This window comes from Perna viridis, chromosome 1 (assembly GCF_037379345.1).
Source record: "Perna viridis isolate PV_CMFRI_1.1 ecotype Kerala chromosome 1, ASM3737934v1, whole genome shotgun sequence".
NCBI classification, from domain to species: Eukaryota; Metazoa; Mollusca; class Bivalvia; order Mytilida; family Mytilidae; genus Perna; species Perna viridis.
This window is the reverse complement of record NC_142445.1, coordinates 21,100,668-21,122,946: the sequence shown is the minus strand read 5'-3', so window position 1 is coordinate 21,122,946 and position 22,279 is coordinate 21,100,668. Positions and strand designations below refer to the sequence as shown.

Below are 22,279 nucleotides of genomic sequence, written 5' to 3'. Positions count from 1 at the left end.
AAAGAAGATTGCAAACATGTGTGCCTTTGACAAATATGGACCTTATTTTCGCAATTCCAAAGATTGCTGTGTAAAATCAACAATAATGGGCAATACACCCATATCTGATTTTAAGATATAGTTTATTTGAAGAGTCAAGTGTGTTAAAATCTGAAGATTTATCAGACATTGATTTAAAAAGTCAGCTCTTAAACCATCATTAGTTTGGCAATTGAAAAAGAAATGTTCCTTGTTGTATAAGACTTGGCATATTTTGATAAGTCTGCTCACGGTGTATATTTCTATATCTACCAACATGACAAAGTTCCACTTCTAGATTATGATTGCTAATGCGAAACTTTGTTAGTATTTTTCTGCCATTAAAATTCTGAATTTTTCAGTACTATTATGACTGAATATCTGTTCTTAGTTTATTATATGGAACGTAAGGATTTGAACAAGTTGTTTAGATCTGGTTGTTGTTAGTAGAACGGGTTACCTAAGAATAATGCAAATAAAGATAAGGTCGATAAGTCAATAATTCAACAACCTAAAATCCTTCGTAAAGTCACATTTATGACACAAATAACTATAAGAGTTGTAAAAAATAATGAAATATTAACATATTTTAAATAATTCAATAAAATCGAAACAGAAACCAAGAAAGATAACTCTATCAAGGAACGTTTTTGACCAATCAGCTGTCTCCACAGTCGAAACAATATTCAAATGCGCGCCATTTGTCTTCTGCCTAGAAGTTGGCCGATGTTTACACAGATGAAGAGAACATAATATTTTAGTTTTATTTTGACAAATTTATTCACACTCCATAATGGATGAAGATATGAGGGATGCACAGGTTGCATGTTTGTCAGGAATCATTGATCTACAACAAGCATGCCAAAAACAGAACTTGAAGCTCTCAGCAGAAACAAATCAGTACCTCGTGTATCTCACGTTGAAAAAATTAGGGCCATTTGTAGCGCAAAAATTGATCAGTAAACGTAAGTCTTCATGCATAAAAAAAAATCCGTAATTTTGTTACGTATAAGTCGATTAACGACATGTTATCAATGCCTCCATCTATATTCTATAAATTTTCCCAGGAAACAACTTTTTCAAAACAAAAACTGTTTAAATTAAGATGTATGTAAAATCTGTAAAATGTTTTGTGTAGCTAACACTTTGAATTTTATAAAGCAGTGATGACCACAAAAAAAATACTATTCAGAAATTTATTAACAAATAAACACAGTTGACCATTCATAGGGAAATAAGGTAAATAGCAAAGATTTAGGTCTTTTCTAATTTTTTTTTTTGAAATTTGGGATATGACCTACTGTATTATGAGTTTTGTCTACCTTTAAAGCAGTGGAATAAATGAATGAAGCCACTTGCTTTTATTATGGACCGTACTATTTTAATTATGCTGGAATCATTAATATTAACATTTTTTGTGATGTTTATGTCTGAATGTTTGTCCCATAGCCATAGTCTTGGTAGTTGCACAGCATTTTTAACTTAATAAGTGTCATGTTGTAGAACTATCCTGAAAAATGGATGTACACAGGGCTGTCAAGCTTTCAAGATTCAAATGTGTGAGATTTAGCAAAAGTTTATAAGATCAATAGAAAATGCAGCCAAATCAGCTTCAAAATGTGTGAGAGTTGACTGATTTGTGTACATGTATCAGGGATTGAATTTTAGAAATTTTTCTACTTCCTAAATTTAAGTTTCTATGGTTATTTCTCCACAATACATGGAATACATATTGAATTTTACCTTGCATTTAGCAAGCCTTTCCCCTTGGCTTGGACCACTGATGCAAATACATTTGTCTTTCAGTGGTTGAAAAAGGAGAAATAAATTGGGAAGATGGACAATGGGAAGTAGAACAGATAGTTGATCATTGCCAGGATGAGGTATTATTTTATCCATAACCAAAACATGAGAAAATTTAAAAGAGGGAATTTTTTATCGTCTTTCTAGTGATGACAGATTTATCCTCATTCTAAAGTAATAATACATCTAGCATTATTTCAGTTGAAAATTTTTCTTTCCAAATTGGAAGGAAAAATAGAGTAGAATAGTCACTTAAGTTGCAAGAGAATATAAGCATGTAGGTAGTGGAAGTAAACACGTGGAGTGCCAAAGTATGGAACGCCTAAACTGTCTGATGAGATACACATATGTTTATGTGTTGTCAATTTTATATTACTTGCTGCAGTTTTATAATTACATGTGGTCATTTTGTATTTACGTTTTGTAGGAACATCTTTACATCATGTCGTTTTGTCTTTACGTTCTGCTATTTTGTTTTTACGTTCTGTCATTTGGTCTCCCTGCATAAATTCGACTCTACAAGTTATTGCGTGACTAAATTTAATTTTCTACATTAATAAACCACCAAAACTAATTTTCAAACAAGAATTTTCAAAAAATGTTAAAAATATTACCCCTACCCCTAGAAAACTGGTCTCTATATCAAACATAATTCTCATTCACAGCATACCGACACTGTGAAACTCATATTTTAGGCATTCATATTTAAGATAATTATTCACTCAACATATCTGATCAATTCAAAACAAAACTTTTTTGTATTTTTAGCTACTTTTTATATCTCGTTGAGGCAAAAATCATTTTTAGCTCACCTGTCCCAAGACCATGTGAACGAACTATTGCCATCACTTGGTGTCCGTGGTCATGAACAATTATACAAAATTCTTCTTCTCTGAAACTACTGAACCAATTAAAACCAAACTGGGTATGAATGTTTCTTGTGGTATCCTACATAGGACTGAAATGGGGATTTTTGTTTCGTTGAAAAACATGGCTGCCATTACTAATAATAGAACATAGGGGTCATACCGTATTTTTTCACATAGATCTCCATAACCGTTAGATTTAGCCATATTTTGACAGGCTAAAAGTATTTTGCATGTTGAGATCTACATGTATCTGTGGTCAAATTTTCGTTGTAATCTGTTAAGCCATGATGGCGTTATAGCCATTTTTCGATGTTTTTTTGCTGTTTTTAATGTTTACATTATTTCTTTCTAAAATTTTTCTCCTCTGACACTACTTAACCAATTGCAACCAAACTTGGTATGAATGTTCCTTGTGGTATCTTGCATAGAACTGACATGGGGAGTTTTGATTTGTTGATAAACATGACCGTCGTTACTAAAAATAGAACATAGGGGTCAGACAATGGTTTTTTGCATATATTTCCAAAACCATTAGGTTTTGCCAAATTCTTTTTATAAGGCTTACTAAAGTGTCCTGGGAGAAAAAGTTGTCAGACGTTTCCTTGTACGAGTTGTTGCACTTGAAAGGTGAAAAATGATTATTTTTATAGATTTTAGCCAATATCTTGAAAACTATGATAGATGGAATAAAACTTTAAATTGTTGAAATGATCCTTATGATACAACCTACAAATGTTTGAGGGGATCAAACTTGTTGGATGACTCCTTATTAAATATTTTGCCCCTGAAAGACCAAAAAAAAATATGTTTTTAGCAGTTTTCAGCCATTAGGCCAAAAATAAATAATTGTTTGTTTCCCCAAACCCGGCCCTACGAAGTCAGGTTTGGGTAGGTAGGTAGGTAAAATATTTTATTTTTTGGGTTTTTTTTAATTTTTTTTGCATTTGTAAATAATAATTACAAACCAGCATTATAGGCCAGTATTTGAATTTTTATGGTGTATCAATTTATCATTTTCCTCATGTCATATTTACCAAATAAAACTTTATATTTTGAAATCATTTATATTATTGGATTTCTCTTAGGTGGTATTATGCCAATAATAATGCAGTCTCTGCACACTGGTAACACAATACTGTGTGTTTTAAGGGCCTCCTTGTCCTTCGTTTGTTGCCCCAACAGCTGCACAAAAGGCAGAGAAAACTATACCCTTTAGTACTGAGTTGTATAGCTTGCTTTACACAAATATTCAGAAAAAAGCAGATACTGAAGTAAAACAAGGTTTATAATTAACCTATCCACCATTATCATTCAACTCAGGATACCATGTTTATTACAAAAACCAAGGATTGTTGAAAATTGATCAAATGTAAATTAAAAAAAGCAGGAAAATGACAGCAGTTTTGAAAATGGCTGCTCCAATCAAATTTTCAAAATCACCGTTCAACTCAGGATAACATGTTTTTCTACATGTACCAAATTTAATTGAAAATCAAATATTTTTTCAAATACTGCCCAAAAATGGCAGTTCTTTTGAAATGCTACCAAGTGATTGGTAAAGGGGGTATCATGCACTAAAGAACGGTGGATAATAATTCATTCCACAGTTCATGGAAAATAAAAGCAAATAAAATCCATTAGTTTGTGGGAATTTGAAAGTCACATGCATGATTAAAAAATGTATCTGTAAAAATGGACTATGATAAACCTAGTACAAATGACATGGCATGCCCTCAGTAACGAGCGATCTGAAACATGTTTTATCAGTATGTTGGGAAAAAAAAATTATCATCGGATGGTGTGGTCTAAAATGTACCCGTACCAACTTCTCTGTGTACCCAAATACTGCTTTGCCAATTTCTTCCAATTTCTTCATTATTACTTGATATTTCTAGCTGAAAGTTGGTACACATTTACAAAATGACATCATGGATAGGTTTGAATTAATGATTTTTAAAATATTTGTCGAAAAAATAGATTTCATTCGATTTTCTGTTTTCAAAAGGTCTAAAAATGTGTAAACCTGAAATTCCCGTACCCAAAATCAATGTCCGATATTTTTGTTATCTGTACTAATGTATTGCATATTGACAATAAAACATCATAATGTAATTAAAGCTTTCATTGACCATAAATTCAAATAGTATCAGACTGTTTATAAGATTTTGTTTTTCATATATTCTGGATAAGTTATATCCATTCTTTGCTGGCATGGGGATTGATGCTAGGTACGTTATTAAATTCAAACTCAATCACTTCTTTTTTTTTTAAAAATATAAAATATCAAATCTTTCAAAATGTTATCCATAGCCTTAAGGTGAAGTTTTAACTTCTTTAATAATTTTAGAAAAACGTAAAATTGGGATAGGTTAGTGAGAAATAGTCAATAAATAGTTGGGTACAGTAACTTCTAGTTACCCATTTTAGACTTAACAAAACCGATCAAACAAGAGATATCAGAAAAAAATACATCAAGTTATTGATTAGAAATGAATTAAAACAGACTTTTCCATACCTCATGCAATTTTCAGTTCTTAAACGTTGTGTAAGAAGGAATATTTTAGCAAAACATTATTTGGGTAGAGGAAAAAGTTGTTACGGATGTGGGTACGGGTTAAACATTTTAGACCCTAACAATACGAGTTATCAAGATTGGAAAAAAATAAACAATCCTAATCATGATGCATGAAAGATAAAAAAAAATGCAGAACAGTACACAAAAATAACCCCTTACCACCCACTACTGCTTTTACGAGACAAGTATGGGATGGTTCTGTTCAAATATTTCCATCTTCGAAAATTTCTGCCATTGTTAACAACTGTTTCTTTAAGTTTCCAGCCAAAATAAACGGCAACAGAAACTGACAGAATGGGATCTATGTTTTTTTTTAAATTTACAAACAATCTAGAGGATATTGTAAAGACCCGAGAAAGCCTAGTTGCATCATCGATGCGTTTTCATCTATGTTGACAACAAATGCACTTTAAAGAACAGCGTCCCCTTCTTATATATTTGGCTCCTCTATTTTACAGGAGCACCACAGCATGGATTTTAACAACAACTACAAAAATATTTTCTACACAAAATCGGCAATAAAATTATTTGGGTCGTGACGATTTTTTCGGGTTGGTCGGGATTGGGGAAACAGAATATTTTATTTTTGGCCATATCTTGAAAACTATAATAGATAGAATGAAACTTTCAATTGATAAAAGAATCCTTCTGATAAGTCCTACCGAAGTGTTCATTGAGTCAAATTTGTTGGACAGCTCCTTGTTAGAGTTGTTGTCCTTGAAAAAAAAAATAACTAGGTGAGCTATTTAGGGTCCTTGGAGGGTTTACGTTTTTTATACTTCTAACTTCTTTTTTTTTTCTGCAAAATGAAGTAAATTCACATATGTATGTATCAATATGCTGCCAAATGTCTCGGCTTTACAGTGATACCAAGAAAGTTGCGGTAACACTTGGGTTTTGTATCAGAATTAATACAGTGTACAATTGAACTCTGTCTCATAGAAATTGCTTAAATAGACATATTTTTCAAAGTCAAAACTCCTAGAGTATTTATTCTTCAGTAAAAAATGGTTTACTAGTATTTGTTATTTATGTTCGGGATATTCACAACTGATTCTTCTTGGATTCTGTTGGTGACTTGTGACGATTTTTGTTTTCAGAATTTATAAAACCAAAACAAAAAATAATAATAATAATAAAAAATGCAAAAAATGGGAATTCCAATTTTTCCCATAAAAAGTCGCATAACTTCAACTCTTACAAGATATTACTTGACTAAAAAGTCTCAAATTTTGAATCGTTCGGTAGGAATTAATAAACCACCATTAACTGGTTTTCAAGAAAGATTTTTTTTTAATGTATAAAAATTTAACCCCTTCTCCGAGAAAACTGGTCTCGGTATCAAACATAATTTTTTATTCACAGCATACCGACACTGTGAAACTCATATCTTAGGCATTCATAATTGAAAAGATAATTATTTACCCAAAATATCTGAACAATTCAGGCACATCATTTTTTACATGTATAGGGTTACAATTACTATAAAATAATAAAAAGTGGAATTTACAGAATTTCAGAATTTCTTCTTTATCACCCATTATTATCTTTTTTTTTCAGAATACCGTAGTTTAAACAAGCTTTTGTGTGATACAGTACATTTGTATAGTGTTTAAGCTTTCAAATCGGCCAGATAATTAATATTTGATCTTTTCCAAGTAAAGTTGGTGCAAAAATTACCACCCCTACCCATGAAAAAATACCTCAACATGAACCAAAATGTTAATTTTTAACATATAAACGGTGTACACTGGGCATGTTGGGGGCGATTGCTTTTATTATCAATGCATCCAACATATTTGCTAATTTCAGGAGCGTAGGCAACTATAATGTGTTATTTTCATCAAAAGGGAAAATTCCGGAATTTCATTTTTCTTCCATTTCACCGTTAATTGGCGTATTTTTTTTTCCAAATACCGTAATTCAAAAGAGCTTTTGTATATTAAAATACAACTATATAGTGTAGTAGCTTTGTAATGAGCCCAAGATATATAAGTACTTGAAGTTTTCCAAGTCAAGTTAGTGCAAAAATTGCCCTTACCCATGATAAAAATACCTTAATACTGCCCATCGCTTATGCTTATTAGAAAGCTGAGATGCTAAATAAGTATGTTTAGATATGCAAAGGCATGTTTGAAGTATGGTACTTAAAAAAATTGCACACAACAGGTTTTAAACTGAAAGAAAATACAAAATTAAAAAAAACCTCTTTACTATGAAAAACACAATATTTTCACATTATAACTGGAAACAATACGCCCCTGAAATGAGTAGATATGTTGAATACATCGATAATTAAAACACTAGTACCCAGCATGTATTTTTAAAATCGATTATATGCTAAATAGAACATTTTGGTTCATGTTGAAGTATTTTTTTCATGGGTAGGAGTTACTTCTTGCACTAACTTGACTTGGAAAAGCTAAAATATTTATAACTTGGGCTCACAAGGAAGCTACTAAACTATATAGTAGTATTTATTTACAAAAAATATGCCAATTAAAAATGAAATGGAAGAAAAAATGAAATTCCGAAAATTACTGTTTTTACAAAAACACATTATTGTCGCCTTGAACTAAAATAATATGTTTATGAAATGAGCAGTGATGTTGGATATATCAGTGATGAATACAATAGCACCCAGCATGCCTATTTTACACCATTAATAAACTTAAAACTAACATTTTGGTTCATGTTGAGGTATTTTTTTAATGGGTAGGGGTGGTAGTTTCTCACCTTATTTGACTTGAAAAGGTTAAATTATTAATTACTTGGGCTCATTTGAAAGCTTAGGCACTATATACACGCACTGTATCACACAAACACTTGTTTAAACTACGGTATTTTGAAGAACGATAACAACGGGTGATAAAGAAATTCTGTAAATTCCCCTTTTCTTGATTTTATAGTAAATGCAATCCTATCAAGAATTTCAAACGCCTGAATTGATCAGATATGTTGAGTAAATCATTATCTTAATTATGAATGCCTAAAATATGAGTTTCACAGTGTCGGTATGCTGTGAATGAGAATTATGTTTGATACTGAGACCAGTTTTCTAGGGGTAGGGGTAATATTTTTTTTAACATTTTTTGAAAATTCTTTCTTGAAAATTAGTTTTGGTGGTTTATTATTGTAGAAAATTAAATTTAGTCACGCAATAACAATCACTGCACATAAGTATTGAGAGATCGACATAGCGTAAAGATGTAATGACCTCATGTTATAAGAAAATCACTGCATGTAAAGATAAATCCACATAACGTAAATATATGTTGACATAACGTAATCATAAAATGACAGAACATAAAGACAAAATTACACAACGTAAAGACGAAATGGCAGAACGTAGACAAAACAACATAATGTAAAGATGTTCCTACACAAGTAAATACAAAATTACCACATAAAATTATAAAACCACCGCAAGTAATATAAAATTGACAACTCATAAATAAATGTGTATCTCATCAGACAGTTTAGGCATTCAATACCAGAGTCTACATTTTGTAGTATCATACATGCAGTATAGAATAAGAAAGCATACTATAGAAAATTCTTCAAGCTTAGAACAACATGAATAATCAAACGTTCATTCTGGGTGGTTTTGTCTGGTTGATGCACTGTCATTGTCTTAATGGACCGATTCAGAAACTGTATTGCATTCTGGGGTTGCAATTGTTCAGGATGTTTCTCATTGCTCAGAACATATTTTATGAGGAAGCTGCGATGACCTTTTTCTTGTTTAGTCACTTCCAGTCATGCCAATTTTCACTTCTTTGTTAGGCCTTGATAAAATGTAACTTTTAAGCTGCTGCTGATTTGTGTATGAAACAGGTAGGTCAGTAGATAGGGATATTTGTGACACTGAGCTGTGACTGAGGAGGTTTAAAGTTTTTTTCAGATATAGGTTGAATACCACTGTTGATTATGTGCAGTCCCACTTTTTAAGTTTTATTTTAAAGAAAAATTGCATCAGGTAAATTATGTACTTATAGATAATGAACTGTAAGAAACAGGACTAAACCGAGATACTTCATGTCTGAGTGAAAAAAATCTACTAAATAAACTGATAACTTATCTTGTACAAGATGTACTGTATCATATGATACTTGTGGTACAGTTGATACATGTATATATATTTTTTTAACCATTGATAAAAATCCTGCCACAATATACATTGTCAAATATGCAAATTTACTTAGATAATTATCCAGAAAAAAGAATTGTCTTGTTTCTTCCTATTGGCGTGTGAAAATAGGGTATGAAAGTGAAAATTATTTACAAAAAAAAACATTTTACATGGAGAAGAGGTCATAAAAATTATGTTTGTTTACAGTTATATTCCTAGCAAAAAAGGTCAATTGGTAGGATTTTTTTTTTCAGCACAGGTTTCTGCTTACACCTTTCCTTGAACCAAATCATTAGTCTTAATGTAAAATTTTAGGGTCCTCCACCTTGTGGTAATTTTCCTACATGTACAAAATATAAATGTATACTGTGTCAGCAGTAGTAGAAAATAGGCTATGTGGCTACCTTCTACCACTCACACAGCTATACATCCATTTTTATCGTAAGTCTATTAAATCCGCTGTATAATGGACTTGCTGTCCATATGACAACATTTGATAAATTTCAGTCTTATTACACTTGGGACATGGTATGTGCATGGCTCGCTCGATGATGTGTTTTGAAGAATGAAAACATCCAGTAACTAGTAACTCAAATGCTGCAATGACTTTACTGAAATGTACATGTACTTCTTTTTCTTAACCAGAATTTAACAATTTTAATTTTATTACTCTTAGTTTGTTGTTAAAATAACTTAAGCCAGTCAGGGAAATTAATTGTAAACAGACATATTTTCATGACCTATTAATGGGGAAACAGTTAATATTAAAAAAATGATTTAGCCAAAATGGCCATAAATATTTTTAAGTTAGGCACAAAAAATATGGTAGCAACAGACTTGAATTTTTTTATAACCTCTACCAAAAAAGGGTTTATTGTTTAACCCTTTTCTGTCACTCAGTTTTTTTCTTAAATGTACCTAAATGTCACAACTACGTATTTGGGTACACACTTTACATACATGTAGGTGTGTCATATCATTGGATTTTTCTTCGAGCTTTCTTGTTGGAAGACTCAGTTTATATCATATACTGAAAGAAGGGTGTGTGTTGTCACTAGTAGTAATATTGCCTCTCAGATAACCTTTTGTTTTTTTCAGGGTGAAGATTACTACCTCATAAAATGGAAGGATTGGAGCAATGCTCATAATTCTTGGGAACCAAAGGCCAATCTTGATTGTCAAGACTTGCTGAATGAATTTCATGCTAGAGGAACAAAAAGAAAGTGCAACTTTGAAGAGGACTTGCCAATAACAAAAAGAAGTAGAGTAGATGAGATCTTTCAAAAACTAAAGCCAATGAAGGGAAATATTTCACCCATGCAACTACTGTCTGTCAGCAGTCCTGTGAAGGGTGGCAAGCCATTGATCAAAGGTCTCATTGCCTCAGGTGGTAAATATAAACCAAAATACACCCCTACTGCTGGTAAACCTTTGAATCCTAGGTCTAAAGCTTACAAAACAAAGAAAATAGAAATCCAGAAAGCTTTAAAAGAGTGGGAAACACATCTGAATTCCATTAGCAATGATCCGGCTGCTATTTGTGTTGAAAACAATATTGACTTAGAGGGTCCGCCAGAGAACTTTGAGTACATTAATGATTACAAACCAATGGAGGGAATAATTATTCCCAATGATCCTCTTGTTGGATGTGAGTGTGAAGATTGTTATGATAACAAGAAAGGCTGTTGTGTAACAGGCTGTGGATCTGAATTTGCATACTACAAGAACAAAAGACTCAGGGTTGTTAAAGGAACACCAATTTACGAGTGTAACAAAAGATGCAAATGTCGTTCAGACTGCCCTAATCGTGTTGTACAGTTAGGCAGGAAATTCAAATTGAGCATTTTTCGAACAGCTAATGGCAGAGGATGGGGAGTAAAAACCCTTCAGAAGATCAAAAAGGGCTCCTTTGTAGTTGAATATGTGGGAGAGGTAGAAAAAAAAATTGTATATAGCTTTTTATAAACTGTTCGATAGAAAATTCCAATGGTGCTTGCATTTTTCCTGTTGAAAAGAAAAGAATGTTACCAATTTTGTTATTTGATTTATGATTTTATTGAAAGAGAAAGAAAAATACATAAAGATGAGCAATAAGTATGTCACAGTAAATAGCAAATCATATTACTTTGTAGGTGTTAACTGTTTGGTATGGTGGCATTATGTAATTTGTTGAGGTGTTATTACTTTTATTGATAGGTTATAACTGATGTGGAGGCAGAAAAGCGTGGGAAATATTATGATGCTGTTGGTCGTACTTACCTGTTTGATCTTGACTACAATGATGGAGATTGTCCTTTCACTGTTGATGCTGGTTACTATGGCAATGTTTCACACTTCATAAATCATTCAGTAAGATTTGTATTTCATTATCAAATAGAAAAAATAAAACATCAACAGTCATTTTAGAATAAAAATAGAAATTAATCATGGAAACTCCATTTTATCATTGTTTTAATATGGGTTTGCCATTTATGTTGCATTATTTTACCCTGAGCCATTGCTTAGGTGAGGGGTTAAATATCGATATAAATGGTCTGCCCATGATACAGTAATGATAGAATTTGAGTTTCCGTGATTTATTTCCATTCTAACAGGACAAATTTCTTCATATTTTCTATATAAAAAAAAAGAAAACGGCAACCTATGTGTTGCATGACATGGCGAACGTTAAGGAGCCGAATTCTGGTATGGCGGTAATATTGAGTAACAAGTACTATCTTAACAAAAAGGATACTGGCACAGTAAAATTTTGTTTCTTTTGCATCTAAGTTCAAAATTTCTTTCAAGAAAATAACACATGACACGTAATTTCAAATTTTCTATACAGTTTTTTTTTAACGCCACTAATTTATCAGTATTTGGCCAGTTGGAAAACAGAATTACGATCAGGTGACTTGGGTTTCTATAGAAGAGCATCCTTAAGTTCAAAGGGTAAAAAGTGAGACTATACCAACTGCGTCAGAAAAACTAGTCTTTGATGCTAGTCTTAAAGACTGTTTGAATAAGAGATACTTAAATATATAAACTCTACTCAGGGTAGGAGACTCACCCAAATTCTAGCCAGTCCTGAAATCAATTTTTCAATATATTTATTATATGGCTTTATAGATAGTTGCTAAAATTAGCCAGTCTTGGGCTGGCATGCAGGCTACTAATTTTAACTCTGCTCCACAACAGTGTACATGTACATATTGATTTAATGAAAAGTATTATTGAGATGTTTTCAATGTTGTTTGATGTAATGAGCTCCTGCCAATATAAGTACATATTTACATGTATGTAGTAAAACAATACATTTCCCCAAATTGAAGGAAGGTTTGTTCTTTTTTCAGTGTGACCCTAATTTAGAAGTGTTTGGAGTATGGATCAACACGCTTGACCCAGCCATGCCAAGGATAGCTCTGTTTTCTAGAAGAGATATAGAGAAGGGAGAAGAGTTGACATTTGATTACATGATGACAGGTACTGGAGACCTAATGTCTGCTAGTGTAGGGTTGAAAAAAAATACCAGGGGTAAAAATTAGGAAATACAAGCTGGTAACCAGAACCATATTTTTGTTTAATATTTTCTCTATGTACAACTAAATTTTACCCAAAAGTATGATAGCCCTGTTCAAATTCTAGTTGGCCATGGTATCTCTGATTACCAATACTGTCTATATGTACTTGTTAAGGAACATTAATAAAAGATGAACACTTGTATTTAGATGAGTGTAAAAGAAATGGATATTTTTTTTTAAATAAATGAATTCAATAAAATAAAAGATGAGTGTAATATAATGGTTTCTTACTCCAGAATTATTAAACAAGAACTGCAAGATGTTATGAGGTAATGTTATGTCATTTTACCAATAATTTATAATTGCCCTTTCTATATGATGCCTGATAACAAGTAAAACCATATATAAAGGCCTTAAAAAAGTGTTGTCCATTGTCAAAATAATGAATGTAAGTTAATTTGTGAGTTCAATATTGCTCCGTTGAAACTAACAATACTCCTGGATTGCTATGAAATTATTTGTTGGTTAAATGTATTCATTAATACTTCTGTAGGTGATACAACAAACCAACCTCCTACATTGGATCAAGTAGAAAAAAATTTGGCAGCCGAGTTTATGAAAAAGCCCATTATTGTGCAAGACCAAATAGAAGACGAACAAGGTGATGCCTCTTCAGAAACCAGCAATACTTGTGATGAAAGTGCAAGATTAGAAGACTCTGTTGACACTGACACTTCCATATCTCAAGTTGAACCATCAGGGGATGCTGACAACAAGTCCTCGCTGTCAGAATTGTCATCTAGCAGCAAACCAGTAGACCTCGAAGAACCTCCAAGTTTAGAGGCTGAGGAAGAAAAAAGGGAACTTCTTCCAAAGTCTCTCACAGACCAGTACCGAATTGTTTGTCAATGTGGTGCAAAAAATTGCAGGAAGTACTTGTTCTAGTTGATTTTAAATTTACTTGTTTTCAATGAATTTAGTCTTGTTATAGTAGAGTAGTTAATAGTGGAAGAACAAAAATGTTTTTATATGTGCCAATTGTGGGTATATAAAGTCTGATTTTATAGATATTAGTTGGAAAACTAATGGCAGTTTTATTGATTTGATAAAAGTTTTATTTTGCCAATTTTGAATCTGTTAATTTGTACTTATTAATAACATTTTCTACTCATGTGTATTGTGTGACTTAGAAGCTGAGAAAAATACAGTAGTTATTTCAATTGCAAATCTGTATGCAAGATCAAACAGTTCTTGTACTGAACAGAAGTATATGAAACAAGTTATTTATTTTTTATCTGACTGTAAACAAGGTTAAAGTATTAAAGCAAAGCAATTAACAATTCTTTTAGATATTTCCTAACCTTTTCATTTGTGTAATCAAATTTAAGAAATGGACTTGTGTAGTGTGGTAGACTAACATGGGAATTTTCACCAATGTTTATCAAGCTGAATTATTTATTTCTTGTATGTTTGAAAAGAAAATAAACCTCTTTGTCTCTAAACCACTTATGAAAATACATTGGCAATTTTCTTAAGTAAGTTATATTTTTAAAATGTGGTTACCTAATATAATTATTGATCTTTTAAAGCTTGTGTATATTTTCTGTTTTCTTATTTCCTTGGGGTATTCTTTTTTATAACTTTCTCATTGCACATTTGTTGTATAAATGTGCAGGCAGAATTGTACATAATATTGTGTATATAAATATAAAATTTACCTGCACATATTTATATTCAGTACAAGTCTTTTTTCTTTTGAATGAAATTTGGATTTTAGGTAAAAGTATCATAGTAATTAGATAACGTTTCTCCTTTCACTTACCACTTTGTGTTCAATATGTACTGAATTAGATTTGCAAAAGAGTGTTGTCTACAAACGTTTGAATGTGCTGAAATAAACTAAATTTGCCAGTTTTTATGTGTAAATTCATGTGTGCAGCCAATACAGGTGAAAATTACGGACTTGGTAGATAATGGATTGTGTAAAACAAGTTCTGACATCCATTTTGCATGTAAATTGCATTTTTCTTTATATGGATCTAATATATAGCTGATGTAATATATTTTTTGGATGTTGAAGAGTATGGCAGCTATGTTGAATACTCTGTGATACTTTGAGATTGAGTCGAGCTCTAGTCTGAAAAAATATTATATATAGCTTTTAGTTTATAGAAGTCCAGTTTTGACCTGACAAGGAACTTCTTTTTGATAAATTTCCATTAAGTCTAAAGCACTGTTGGTTTGACCTTTTACCCATATAAACTTATAATTGCACATTTACTACTTTCTATTGTACATTTCTTTATTAATTTTATTCTTGTAACTTTTTTCAGTCTATGCAAATGTTATAGGAAATGTATGAATAATCCTTTCCTTTCCTACATTTCCATGGTGTTTGATAATCCAAGTATTTCCTCAATTTTCACTAAGCCATTTTTATTAGCTATTAGGCCCAATTAAATTTCAGCTTCATTGCTTTACAAATAAACAATATTTCACTATAATTCTACTAGTTTAAAGGTTAATGATTTTAACTAGTGGGTGAAGTCACAGACTAATTCTAGTCTTGAAACATTAGTGTCCATGTTTAATTTTTGTACAAGGATTTTTTTACTTGGGCAGTTTTAATGCAATAGTATATTTTATAAATTGATCTTAGGACTTGATTATTGTCCAAGTCTGCTTCATTAGGGGAGACCTTGTAAGTTAATACTTGGAATAAAGCTAACTGATTGAAATTTATGCCAAGTGATCTATTAAAATTAAGGAAAATACTATGAGAGTTAGTTAAAATGCAGATGTAGCATGGTAGTCCCAATAAAAGAAATTCCTAGTGCTAATTTTTGACTTTGAAATGTTTTAATTTTTGGTCTCTGAAGTAATATTGTCTTCAAACATACTTTTTAAAGTTTGTTTAAGAAGTATTAGTAAATATATAAAACTAAGTCTCCATACAATTGTTTCTCGTGACAAAAAGATGCAGTAAGAAAGATCTAGAAAAAGTAGGTTTTTATCAAGTAAAGTTTTGGTATAATGTTGGTATTAAAAAAAATGGAAAGAAATTATTAAAGTTATGTTAATTTGGAAGACAGAGCGTTAGATTCCTTGCCACTTAGTTTCATTTCTATATTTTATGATCAAAGAAACTAGTGTTATAACTATTTTACACATGTATATACCATATTTTAAATTGTATAAATTGTTTTACCTACCATCTTCATTGTTTTTTCATGTTATCCATGAATTCTGTTTTATTTCATGATGTCAATCATTTTACAATTTAAATTAAAAAAACAAAAATCATAACATAGTAATTGTTTTCTGCCAGTGTTCAAAATTGTATGTCTGACTAACATTATTATAGGCAATTAATGTTGATTTACATGTATAAAACCCCATTTTTCTATTCAAAGAAATTTACCTTTCAATCTGATTAACCGCTTCTAAGGTTTCCATTACTTTGCATGTTAAACAAGTAATTTTCAAAGTTTCAGTTAATTCCCAGGACAAATGACATCTTAAAGTTGCATACCATTGACACAATTAACTTGTTCTACTTGTCATTAATTTTGATGAATCATTAAAAATGCTTATCATGTCATTAAATCTAATTCACCCACTGGACCTGAAATAAAACTTTTATCACACAATTAAAACTCCATTTACATAGATTGTGATAATTAATCAGGGTCATTTGATGGGATCACTCTATCTTTGAAGGTGTCTGTTAACTTTCAGTTATTTTCTGAAAAATCTTGACTGATTTTTTTGAATTTCGAAGTTATTGTTCCTATGAACGTGGTCAAGGGTAGTTTAGTTTTTTTTAGGTTTTTATACTATTCCTTTGATAATAGGAGGCTAAAAGGGGGAATTTAGATGTAGTAATTAGAATTGACAGAAATATGTTCCACAGAATAGCCTTATCTTAAAGGGTTACGGAATGGGTCTAAAATCAACTTCTTATACCACTGCAAAAACAGATGTTCGGTCGTGTAATGGTATCAGATGGCTGCAGAAACCCTTTAAGGAAACACATTTTCTGCTTAATATATCTCTGTTTTTACTTGGCCAGTGGTGACTAACTTGGTATTTAATTATTATGGACCGCTTTTTGTCATTGAAATTGATGAGGTAACTCATTACGGCTTATGTCTCTGCATGGCCGAGGTGGTTAAGTGGATGACAAGAACTAAATATAAGGAACTCCAAACCTTTTCTTTAAATGATCAAAGTGATATGATCACATGACTTTCTCCGACGCCAGGTGAATGATTCAGGGTCTAGAGAGTCACTAGTTTAATTTTGGTGTGTATTCATTATTGGAAGAACTTGTTTTAAATGAAAATTTGTGCCTTATTTTTATACCATATCGGCGCTATTTTTTTCAGTGCGACAACTAGCTGAAGTAAACTAAATGTCATGAAATTTTAGTATATTGTCACAAGCTGCTTGAAGAAACTTCCTATTTAAAACGTTCTCATTAGACCCTACCGCTCTGTGAAAAAGGGTTAAAATAAGTTTATGATGTAGATTTATTTCTCATTCAGTTCTGATAACTCTTTTTTGAATTCGTTTCTTGTAATATTATGTTTGAGAATGTTTAACTGATTTTGAATAGCATATACATTTTTTTCTTTAATGTTGGGGTCACACCCTTAAAATTCGCTTTTGGTCAGATTTTGAAATTTTCTATTGCATTATCTCTCACTGTTTTTGAATAACTAGGGAATAAAGGGACTACAAAGGTCATTTTTGAAGGGCTATTTATTTTGGTTTTTTTTTCAACTGAAAACGATAAATGATATTTTTTTTGTAAATTGTTCCTCTTGACGAGAACTAAGAATTTAATTATGCTGGCAAATTTATCACCTACTGTTTTTGATATAATGGGGTACATAGTTTTCCATGAAAGCATCCCGAGAGCAGAGAGCAGACATTTTTACTTAAATCGAGTTTCAAAATATGCGATATTGTGTCCATAATGAACTGACATCTATAGGGATTGAAGGCCAGTGTCTTTGATAAGCACCCTTAAAACAACTTTTTCATCTTAAATTGAATGTTACATTTAGTGCAGTACTGTTTTACCAGTTACGACGGAATGAACTGTAAGTCACTATTCTGAAGTTAGTAAAAAAAGTTATATTTTGTCAACACTTGTCCCAAGTAAATGAGATTTATTGTGGTTGTATCATGCTGCGCTCTGAGAGTCTATATATAAATATATATTTAAGATATTAGATTCCTCAGGCTTATGAAAATCCCCGCCTGCACTTTTTCAAGATATCTTTTTCAGCTTGGTACATGCCCCAAAAGATCAACCTTTTTGTGGTCCTTTTTGACAGTTTTTTTTTATCAGATTCCTCATAAAAATCCCAACATGTGCTTTTCAGATGTCACTTGCGATTTTCGAGTTTGGGACAATTCTTATCAGATTCCTTACGAAAAATTTCTGCCTGTTGAAAAAAAATCATTTTTCATATATCTCGTACGGTTTCTGAGTTTAGATTAAAGGCAAATATCTTTGAAGCAGAACTTCTTTTAGCTTCACTTGAATTTCAAGTTTAGTGCAATTGTTGTGTCCACAATGAACTACAAGTCCTTGTGTTTTAAGTGTCGCACGAGGACCATTGATTAACGTTTCTGTATAAGACATTGCCTAAGTTTTTTGCATTACTAGATAAAAGACAATATCTCAAACGTTTTTTCTCTTGGAAATATATAATGAAAACGTTCATAAACCTGCAAGTTAAAATAAGATTATTTTGGTCCACTGAAAACTAATTTGTATTGTTTCATTTTACTTTAAAATAAGGAGTGATGTATTTTTATATTTACATAGACATAACAGAACGCAGTTGCTGGATGGTATAGTATTTCCTATTAGCGACGATGGAATGTTTTATTCAAAATTGTAGCATATGGAGGGGTGTCGTTAGTTTATTTTGTAATCAATCAGTATCATTCGCTTAGCACTGCTGTTTCCTATTTAGAGCATATTGCGCATGTTAAATATTCTCTGTTCACATAAGGTGGACATGACAGAGATCCACATACAGCTACAGTTGGATAGATTAAAAGTCCATTTTGGTTCTGACTTCTAGTTCCCTCAAAGTACTGTGAATTTTCATCTAGGCATGCGTATTCATATGGCATATTCGTGGTATTTGCCGGTCAAAATGCCACTATATTGTTTCAACCATCCAGACGGACAACTATCTTTGGCAGGCACCATCAAAATTGAACTGGCAGATTGGATTCTACACACCGCACATGGAACATTATCATTAGTTGCAAAGTTGCGGTCGTAAATTCATACTCAGCCCCATAGGCATGAGCAAAGCTGTCCGAACCTGTTGGAGTTGGTGTTTGGCTGAGCTATACAGGATCATGTGGAAGGCACAACATATTTGCCCCGTTGTCCTTTCCATCAGTAATACCTTAAATAATAGGGATTTAGTCAAAACAAGGCTAAAGTAAAACACGCTTTTTTGGTTTATTATGATATTCGACTGTGGGAAATTATAGTATGGAAATTCTATATACGATACAAAATATCTTTAATAATTATAATAATCCGTAATTTGTTGTATTTTATGACTGAATCGTCGGGTATTTGATACATATATCTGATCGCTTTAGAACTTTTGCCTGAATCTTTCCAATACTTGTACTTCATGGATCAAAACTGACACATCGATGACTATTTTCCTGAAAAGGATGTTGTGATATTTTTCTTGGTCATATGGTGATAGACTTAAGTACATAACATTTTTTCCACAAGAAAACCAGGCTTTAAGCGGTTTTTTTTACATGTACACAATTCGCTGCCGATCTAGATTTAATTGACAGCCTGTGTAGATCAACTCTCTTCCATTCACACCAGGACAACTTTCTTCCCCATCTCACATATGCAACATTAACGAGCTCTAAAATTAACAAATTGTAATATTATCACTTATCAAAATTAATTGTGAAAGTACAAATTAACCATTTGAAGGTTCGTTAATTGTTTGTATTTAAGAATAGTTGCTGATAAAATTCAAGTTGTCTTATTAAAAATTTTCTAGCTCTTATGTTTTTGTAATTATTGCATTCTTTAAAATAATTTTTGGAAAAGAAATGTGACAAAAATACGTCATTTTAAAATGCTAAGTATATAATGCAAAACAATTCTTACCATGTTTAACAGTTTCAGTTTCCTAAGCAGCTACCCTTTTTTGCAACTTTTCGGATTCTGTAATTGCCTTCCTATATCCTATATCCTAAATTTTCTGCTTCCAGAGTTGTTAATTAACCTTTACTCTAAATTTGAGATTCGAGTCAATGCATCAGGATCATCGAGAAGTAAACACTTTTTGTTTGCAAATGCATACGAAAGTGCCAGAATTCGAATGAACCCTTTTATAAGTGTGGCAGACATTTTATCTCTGACATTAAAGCTGCATTAGCTGCCAAATTTGTTTTTTTTTCGAGAAGATCGATGGCTCTCATCTAATTGTTTTTCGCCATTACTTCCATAGATTGCCGACAGAACATTCACCTGGGTTAAAAATACTTTAATGTTGGAAAAAAATTAAATAAAACAACAATGACGGATACACAGGTAAGCACGCGTCTTGTTTTCATTTCTTTTCATCTATTTCTTGACCACATTATATCACAATATGTAAATTTTAAAAGGATCCTTGCGTTGTATTCGAACTTTTTTCTTGTACGGCTTGGGTCCGTCGGTCTTCCTTGCCGTTGAATAACCACTTTCGCTTTGCATTTAATTTGTTTAAAAAGAAGCGACTCTTACACCACATGCGCGGATTAAGGTCACCAGAAGTCACATGCATACGAATTTTTCTAGTCGATTTTTTTGTCTAGCAAGATAATGAATATATAGACCCTTGGTTCATGCATTTAATGCATTTGATTTGTGGATATCAAATTAAATGATTCAGGAAAAGTACAATTTAGCAGAAATAACTGTAAGTTAAGGCACATTTCAACAGAAGCAAAAATTTACGAAAATGACAGCTAATGCAGCTTTAAGTTAAATTAAGTGTCCACTGATAAGATTTATCTTTATTAGTGAAAATGGACTTAAAACTATCTCAAATAATTGTCGATACGAGACATACAAATTGAATTAAGATGCCAAACTATGAGTATAACAGGGGCGGATCCAGGATTTTAGATTTCTTAAAGTCGTGGAAGCTGGAAAAAATCGACACGTTTGTATGTTTGTATGTGCAGAGTAGACTGGCTATGTTTTTGTCCCAGATGACATTCTTTTGATTTCCGCTAGAATCTTGGTTCCCTTGATTACCATTTTGTCATTTTTAATTTCTTAGATATTTAACTATAATATTTGTAATATATTCAAATAATTGGTCGGTTGGTAAAATTGTTTTGTATTATTTATTTTTAAAAGGTAAAAGTTGTATATGATAATTATTGTTAATGATAAAATATTTATTCTAAAAGTTCTAGGTAATATTTTTTATAAATATTATTTAAAGGTCAGGGGTGCGTTCTGGAAGCTATCTTAGGGATAAGACGTGTCCTAAGACTATCTTTGGATTCGTCTCTGTCCTAAGTCGTTTTCTCGAAGCCATCATAAGTTAAGACGAGTCGCAAATTTCATTCTAACTTAAATCTGACGACTAAATAGGTGTCTTAGGATCAGTTAAGTTTGGATTTCTCTTATCATTTTCCACAGAATGACCGGCACGCGTCGGTTCAAACATATTTTTAAGGAATGTGCATGATATTAAACTTTGACCTGAATGTTGCACGATTCAGTGACACTTAATTCAAACAAATTTTGCTACTGTTTCTATAATACATACATGTAACAACCGAAAATCAATTTCAGTCGCTTTTTAAATTCACTCACATGCATATAATTAGGAAGCAATCGTCTGATTTTTATTTGTTCACCAAAAATGTGAAACAAAACATTTTTTGCCCTCCCCCCCCCCCAAAAAAAAAAAAAAAAATCCATAGCCGCACACCCCGATAATCAAATTGTTTTTGCCTTATCATATATGCATTTTTGTTTATTTGATATAACAATATCAACCATTTGCACCGTATTTATTATTTTTTTATTTAAAAACATAACATAAATAATTTAAACGTTTCATAAATATACTTAGGATGTCTTTATGACGTCTTAACTTGAGACATGTCTGAGATAGCTTCGAGACACAACCTAACATTGTCATAAGATGATCCTAACTCCATCCTAAAGTTGGTCTTAGGACGTGACTTAGGACATATCTTAGGATAGCTTCGAGAACCCCACCCAAGATTTATATTCTAAGTTAATATATTTACTTACCTTGAGCATAAATTATGTTGCATCAATAAAAATTAAATTAGTTTATCA

At 31.7% G+C, this 22,279-nt stretch overlaps 1 protein-coding gene and 1 long non-coding RNA gene across 2 annotated transcripts; one reads left to right on the top strand and one right to left on the bottom strand.

The window, feature by feature from the left end:
- The first annotated feature begins 685 nt into the window (after positions 1–685).
- On the top strand, positions 686–16,203 carry LOC148627740 (histone-lysine N-methyltransferase SUV39H2-like). The gene is made up of 6 exons (XM_088577724.1): positions 686–983; positions 1,825–1,901; positions 10,496–11,329; positions 11,594–11,746; positions 12,730–12,859; positions 13,451–16,203. The coding sequence occupies exons 1-6, from the start codon at positions 812–814 to the stop codon at positions 13,840–13,842; spliced, it is 1,758 nt and encodes a 585-aa protein (XP_088433850.1). The 5' UTR covers positions 686–811; the 3' UTR covers positions 13,843–16,203.
- Positions 16,204–19,374: 3,171 nt separating this feature from the next.
- LOC148627739 (uncharacterized) lies at positions 19,375–20,755 on the bottom strand. Its single transcript, XR_015919323.1, has 2 exons — positions 20,078–20,755; positions 19,375–19,826 (listed from the first exon to the last, which is right to left on the bottom strand). It is a non-coding gene; the product is annotated as an uncharacterized LOC148627739 (long non-coding RNA).
- Positions 20,756–22,279: the final 1,524 nt, after the last annotated feature.

What these genes read in the sequence shown, in the direction of transcription:
- LOC148627740 (XM_088577724.1), top strand. Translation starts at nt 812, where the DNA reads ATGGATGAAGATATGAGGGATGCACAGGTTGCATGTTTGTCAGGAATC. An exon ending in TTGATCATTGCCAGGATGAG is followed by an intron (nt 1,902 to 10,495) that starts GTATTATTTTAT and finishes TGTTTTTTTCAG; the next exon opens with GGTGAAGATTACTACCTCAT. An exon ending in TAGTTGAATATGTGGGAGAG is followed by an intron (nt 11,330 to 11,593) that starts GTAGAAAAAAAA and finishes TTTTATTGATAG; the next exon opens with GTTATAACTGATGTGGAGGC.